This window comes from Papaver somniferum, chromosome 3, assembly GCF_003573695.1.
Source record: "Papaver somniferum cultivar HN1 chromosome 3, ASM357369v1, whole genome shotgun sequence".
NCBI classification, from domain to species: Eukaryota; Viridiplantae; Streptophyta; class Magnoliopsida; order Ranunculales; family Papaveraceae; genus Papaver; species Papaver somniferum.
This window is the reverse complement of record NC_039360.1, coordinates 188982714-188990168: the sequence shown is the minus strand read 5'-3', so window position 1 is coordinate 188990168 and position 7455 is coordinate 188982714. Positions and strand designations below refer to the sequence as shown.

The 7455-nt window shown below is 36.3% G+C and overlaps 1 protein-coding gene across 1 annotated transcript; it reads left to right on the top strand.

Moving 5' to 3' along the window:
- The first annotated feature begins 2402 nt into the window (after positions 1-2402).
- LOC113360442 lies at positions 2403-6396 on the top strand. The gene is made up of 2 exons (XM_026603951.1): positions 2403-2544; positions 5711-6396. The coding sequence occupies exons 1-2, from the start codon at positions 2403-2405 to the stop codon at positions 6394-6396; spliced, it is 828 nt and encodes a 275-aa protein (XP_026459736.1).
- The last annotated feature ends 1059 nt before the right edge of the window (positions 6397-7455 follow it).

Here is a 7455-nt window from a genome sequence, read left to right as displayed (position 1 = left end):
GTGGGGATTAGGTTTCCCAGTTGCTAGAGTTCTCCTTTGTATAGTCTTTCAAATCAGGGTTTGCAATCAATGTTAGCTTGGTAACAAAGCATTCAATATTCACCGTTAGATGAAAACCTGATTAGATTCAAGCTATTATTTCTCAACCGTTGGATCGAAAACTTAGCTTGTTACACACAAATGAAATGTCCAATTTTGGGTTTATGTAACCGTTCCCAAACATTAACATTTGTTGGTTCAATAATACTTAACCAAATGGTTAGCCATATGATCACTTTCATATCCACCATATTCTTCTTCACCATAACTAGGTCAAATGACTCAAATGAACTAGTTAGAGAGTTTTTCAATTTCTTAGATCTTATGTAACTACACAAGACACAATCGAAGAAAAAACGGTTTGATTAACTCGAATTTGTTCATGAACTTTATAGCCACGGTTTGCAAAAGCATTCCTTAGTTTATATAAATATGAGTTCAAGAACAACCGATTTTAGATATAACCTTCTCAAGTTCGCGGACTGGGTTCGCGGACTTAATCTCACGGAAGGAGTTCACAAACTCCAACAAAAATTCTCGGGTCGAGAACTTTCGCCAGTTCACGAACTTGGTTCACGCCACATTCTGTTTCTCTTGATCAACAAAGTTCGCAAACTTTAGTTCAAGGAATAAGGACTTATACATATATATGTTTCCACAATAATGCTTATATCCTACCAATGGTTATGTAATCTAAACTCTCATTTCAATCATTGAAACATTCTTAGAGGACGTTATATAGCCGTTATTCACAGACCATTTTTCGTCAGAGCAATTTTCAAAGTGATTGGAACATAACATGATATTCGTCACTAGGTAAATATGAATTTGGAAAAAGAGAAAGCTTACCAACACATATTTCCATAAATAGATAGGCGAGTTACACTCGGCTCGAAATAGCAAACGTGTATAATGAAAGTCTATATATCAAAACGACTTTTGTCTCAAGAGTAGGAGATAGAGTCGACAGACTTTTGAGTGACAGATAAGTTCAAGTCTCCACATACCTTTTAGTCGATGAAGATCCACCAGTTCCTTGAGTAGTCCTTCGTTTTATATGATGATTGTCATGGAGTCTTGAGCTCAACTACACTTTCTATCCTAGTCCGAGACCTTTAGCTATATAGGCTAGAAATCAAGACTTATAGTTTTGATCACTAACATGGACAAACATGCTTGAGATAACAATGCATGCGAGTTCGACCGAGCAATGCTCTAACAATGTGGCTCTTCAGTTTGTCTCCCACTTCTTAGATTTACTGCATTAACGTGCTCTCTTGGATTCACAAAATGTTGTGATGTAAACTTTGTTGAAGCTTCCGCTTTCATTTGATTCATATTTGTCGCCATTTGCCCCATCTGAGTTTGTAAATATCTAATAGCGTTACTAGTTTTCAACTGATTATGATCAGATTTCTATTGACTTTGTTGAAACATGGAGATGAGCATGTCAATCTTAGATTCTTCAGCTTGAGGTCTTTTTTGTGGTTGGAATTGTTGTTGTAAACCTCCTTGTTTCGCATATGGATTATGAGCTGCAGCTTGCTTATTCGCATAACTAAAATTTGGGTGATCTTTCCAACCAGGATTATAAGTATTTGGTACGGATCATACATTTCCCTTTGGTTAGGAAATATAGCATTCACCTCAACATCATCTTCATATGTAGGAATAACTATAGAAGCTATCCGTTGAACCATCCTTTCCACATTACCCATTCGTTTCTCAATATGCGATGAATCTCCCATCTCACTAACTCTTCTAACCACCGATGAATTTCTAGTATAAAATTGTTGTGTATTTGCAGCCATGATCTAGATCAAACTAGTAGCCTCCTTGATGGTTTTATTAACCAGTGCACCACTGCTAGCCGTATCAATCAAATGCCTCTCATGCGGTAATAACCCCTCATATAAGTGTGTGATAATAAGTTGTGGTAGTATCTGATGGTGTGGACAACTCGCCATCAATCTCTTGTACCTCTCCCAATAATCGTACAAAGATTCTCCAAAGATTTGTACAATGCCACTGATTTCCTTGCGAATAGCTGCAGCTTTGGAAGCAGGGAAATATTTCTCTAAAAACATCTTTTTCATTCCGGTCCATGTGGTAATACTTCCGGAAGGGAGATAATATAGCCATGATTCTGCTTGGTCCGTTAATGAAAACGGAAAAGCTTGTAAAAAAGTTGTATCATCATTATCATCGCTTTTTTTCATACTTCTTACTGTATTCTGAAACTGCTGCAGGTGTCGATTAGGATCTTCCCGGTAGTCCCTTAAACTTTGGAATCCAATGAAGAAGACTTGACTTAAGTTCCACTGTGTCAGTTAGAGTAATACACAGTGTTAGAGAATCCAAAGATGGGGATGTTAGATCTCTCAACGTTCTCCTTGGTGGAGGTGTATTTGCGCCTTCCACCATCTCCTCTGAAGGAGGTTCTTGTTGCAACTGCTGACGTGCTTGAAGTACCGTTCCTTTACGGGTTTGAATTCCGCACCTCTGGTAATCCCAATTTTTCGGTGCCAGAGTCTAAGTACCTGAAACCAAAATCTAGAAAATGATAATTAAAAACTAACAAGAAAATCTAAAAAAAAAAAGAATAAAACTAAGAAAAATAACAACTAAAGCTACCGACTGCTCCCCGGCAACGGCGCAAAAATTTGATGGTGTAGAAGCCTCAACAAATTAATAATCTTATTTCCACACAATTAACTGGTAATATAATGGAAGTAAGGATCATCACAACGAAGAGCAGTGAGTTTTAGTTGTCAAAGTGTCACAAAGGGGGGTTTGTTTTTTATTTGAATAAAGTAAATAAAAGCAATTTAAAATATTAGATTGTAAACAATAGGGAGATAGACGGTCAAGGAATCCTTCTTCGTATATAAACCGTCGATGAGTCATTTATTCGTCATTAATCATAGATTATCACCAACCATAGAAAAGCGGCTAGAGCATTGCTATTCTCTAAAGTCCTTGGGTCACTGGGTACCGAAGCGCTCGAATATCAGATTCTATTCGTCCAAACCACCAAGTAGTAGCACACTCAAGGTGTAGCTTGGTCGAATGCCTTATGTTTTGTGACTTAGGTTAATCCTAGTAGTAGTCTTAGCGCAAGTTCCACTTTCTAGTGTTGTTTCTACACGTGATTTCTCCACAGAATCCCTCTGCAAGGTTTCACGTTTTCTACTCGTGTAAGGGTTATTCAATAATTACACGGATATCCTAACCCTTTACTAGCTTTAGATTAATCAATAAACTGATTTAGTTGGCCACTAAAAAATCAATCAATCAATCATAATATTTATTCATAGTAGAAACAAACGATAATCATATGAAGAAATAAAAATAGATTCATATATTAAATCAAATCAAGTTTACAACTTAGAATTCATCCTCAATCAATAGGTTTTTAGATACTCATGGATGTAGAAACATCCATGATATACATATGAGAAAAGTAAAGAGATAACGTTACGGTTGAGAATCGCTCCGTGTGTTGTTTCTCCTCTCCAAGCTTTACAATTTCGTGACCTCTTGATGTGATATCCTTTTACATAACCTAATACCTTTTTATAGGTTTACATTGCTTGGTCTTCACGTATTTAGTTCGGTTCAAGAACCTGACCCGAAATAACGACCCCAAACGTGACCTTAGGCCTTCACAAGTATGCATACCTGTTTTTATACTTGTTAATTATGCGTACCGGTATGCGTACCTCAAATTCCAGCAGAAATTTTCGGAACTAAGGTATGCGTACCCGTTTGCATACTTTACTGTCTTCGGTATTCGATAAAAAGCTTGTTTTGGTCACAACTTCTTCGCCCGAACTCGAAATGACCTAATTCTTTTTGCATTCATTTTATATTTCAATTATATTCAAGATGGTGATGAGAAATCCTTAATTTGAATGAGTTAATATCTGTCTTTGGCCCTTCTCTTGATTTTGAACGTTTTGCTCCTTTTCGTCGCACTTCTTCCATTTCTCTTAGACTTGGACACTTGGATACTTGGAATACTTCTATTCCTAGATCGTTTTAGCACTTTGTAGCTCTTTTTTGGATGATTCATATAATATAGGCAAATAAGAGAAAACAAGAGTAATAATACGAAAATATGCAAGAATAATAGCTAAAACAAGTACGGAATGGACACTAAAATCATATGAATTATGCCCTTATCAGGGATAGTCCTATCCCATGAAAGAGTGTATTAAACTAGTTGGGTTTTTGCCCAAGAAAAGGAGAAAAACCTCTTATAGTTTGTTAATAACTTGGAGGAGAGGGACATAATAGTTTAGTAATATATTAATCTTATGGGTACTTATCTATAAGAGGGGGAAGGGGAATTATTATAAAAAGGGAAGAGTGCATACTTAGAGGAAACAATTAATCCACCATTACCTCTCATAAACCTCTCTACACCTTGGGAGTACTTTATGTGATTAGGGCTATGTAAGGACCCGCAAGCGCGTCAACGCTATTGGACCAGTCAAGAGACGATTAAGCCGCTAATGACTCGACTAATTAATATAATTTTTAATTAACAGAAATTAATCTAACAGAAATTAATCTAACAGAGATTTATATTCAACACTAGTACCGCTGGGTAGATCTTGAAAAGTTACGCGGAATGGACTACTCGAACGTGTCATTCGGATACCGGACAAAGAAGATGTCTTCAGATATGTACGAAGGGCAAAAATGTCATGTCTTATCAAAACTGCTTGGCTGCCCTTATCTTTTACCTGGGTGCTTTAATCATTTCTGTTGGCCTTGTCACCACTCCACGTGTCGAAGAGAAATCATTTATCTTATTCTTCTTATTTCTTCTTCTCTCGTTCTTCTTCTTCTTCATCATCTTTCTTCTTTTCTTTTCTTCTCATCTCTTCTTTGATTCTCTTCTGTTGAGAGTTTGTGAGTCGTGCGTACGGATTTACTAAGCACAATCATTAGATGAAGAAGGGGTGATCGTTCTGTAGAACTTTAATGAAGAAGATGGTGTTGACAAAGAATCGATAAAAGGTAATTTAGGGTTTCGAATTGATTGAAGTTGTTTTATGATTTTGATGTGATTTGTTATAAACGAATAGATTACGGATAGGTTCGTGTTTAATTAAAGTTTAGATGGTTCTATAGGGTTTAATTTTAATTAGGATGTTAATCGAATCAAGTTAGAGTTTTCTTGAGTTGAATTGGAATTCGAAATAGATAATAATTAAGAAGGAATCAGATATGGGTTTAGTTAATTAAAGCAAGAGTTTTGGTTCAACTGATATTTTGAAGTGGTTTTGATGTTAACTGGGAAGTTAGGGTTTGAAGATCTGAACTAGAGGTTGAATTGAAGTTGATGAGGAATTTAGATTTGATTCTCGTGTTAAGATGGTGATTGTGACAATTAGATGTATGTTTAGGAATTGCAGATGGGTCTGGTTGTTTGATTACTGGGATGAATTTTCCACAATTTTTTCAATAAATTTTTTTCTCTCTCCTATATTTGCTCTGGCGATTTTAGGGTTTCACATTTTTTTAATTTTTTTTCTGCGCTTTCAACTTGGATCACCTCTTTAGTGATTCGAGATGGGGGATCAACCTGATCCTTCCCAAACCAAGATGTTAACTTATGCTGATTGTTTAAAAAATAAGTAACAGTTACCTACAACTTCAGTTGATTTAAGCACATTACCAAACCCTACTAAGAAAGATGGCAAGCATGTTGTTGTCTTACAAGAGGCGTTTTATTTGGAAGGACGCGAGATTTGGCAGTTTAGCCTTGGTCGCTTAGATTTCAAAGGAATCAATTTTAATGATACAAAGAAAACCCTAGAGCAACAATGGCAGCTTGGTGATGGCCGAGTTCAGTTTGTTTCTCTGAATAGGGGTTTCTTTATTGTCAAGCTGAAGTCACAAGATGATAAGAACAAGATTTTTGAAGCTGAATCATGGATGGTTGATCAACAAAAGTTAAGTTTAATGGAGTGGTACCCTAGTTTTGACGCTGATAGACGGAGAACTTCTCACGCTACAGTTTGGGTTAAGTTCCCTGGTTTACCTATGGAATTTTTGATCGGAAAAACTTTGCTAGGTATGGCAAAATCTGTGGGAACTCCTATAGTGGTGGATAAACGCACATTGGCTCATGAATATGGTTACTTTGCTTCAGTTTTGATTGATATCAATTTTGCTGAACATGATATGGATTCAATTCATGTTTCAGTGGGAGGATTGGACTTTTGGAAATCTATTGATATTCCTAAGAAACCTAAATTTTGTTCGAAGTGTAATATTGTTGGACATGCTGATTCAGAATACAAGCACAAGCACAAAAACAATAATAATTCAGGGCAGCTATAGATTTCAACTAATGTACAACAAGGCACGCAGGTAACTAATAAGGAGAATGGTGGTGGTTCTATCACTAGTGATGTGAATGCTTGGCAAGAAGCTAAACGTAAGAAAGGGAAGAAATCTCCTAACATTCCTGTCATCCCTGAATATGTACGTAGGTAGCCAACCAGATTGCAAAATGTTGTTGTTCAAAGCCAACCCGCTATTGTTCATGGCCAGCATATGGTTGTGCATGGCCAGAATGTTAATGATACTTCAGCGAATTCTATTCAGGAGGAATGTGAGATTACATCGCGAACCCAGTCCGCGAACTTGAGCAGGTTATATCTAAAACCGGTTGTTCTTGAAATAATGTTTATTTAAACTAAGGAATTCTTTTGCAAACCGTGGCTATAAAGTTCATGAACCGATTCGAGTGAATCAAACTGTTTTTGCTTCGATTGTGTCTTGTGTAGTTACATAAGATCTAAGTAATTGAAGAACTCTCTAACTAGTTCATTTGAGTCAGTTGAACTAGTTATGGTGAAGAAGAATATGGTTGATATGAAAGTAATCATATGGCTAACCATTTGGTTAACTATTGTTGAACCAACAAATGTTAATATTTGGGAACGGTTCGTAAACCCAAAATTGAACATGTCATTTGTGTGTAACAAGCTAAGTTTTCGATCCAACGGTTGAGAAATATTATCTTGAATCTAATCAGGTTTTCATCTAACGGTGAATATTGAATGCTTTGTTACTAAGCTAACATTGATTGCAAACCCTGATTTGAAAGTGTATATAAGGGAGAACTCTAGCAACTGGGAAACCTAATCCCCACACATTATGTGTGATTCTAGTTCTGCTAAGCTAGAGTCGATTCTCTTTTAACCTTTGGTTTCTTCTTCTAAACTAGGTTAACGACTTAAAGACTTCATTGGGATTGTGAAGCCAGACCGATACTACTTTTCTTGTAGTTGTGTGATCTGATCTTGCATCTTCTATCGTACGAGTACAATTGAAATAATTGGCTTGAGATTTTATATCTCCGATAGGCAAGATAAAAAAGTAATCACAAACAAA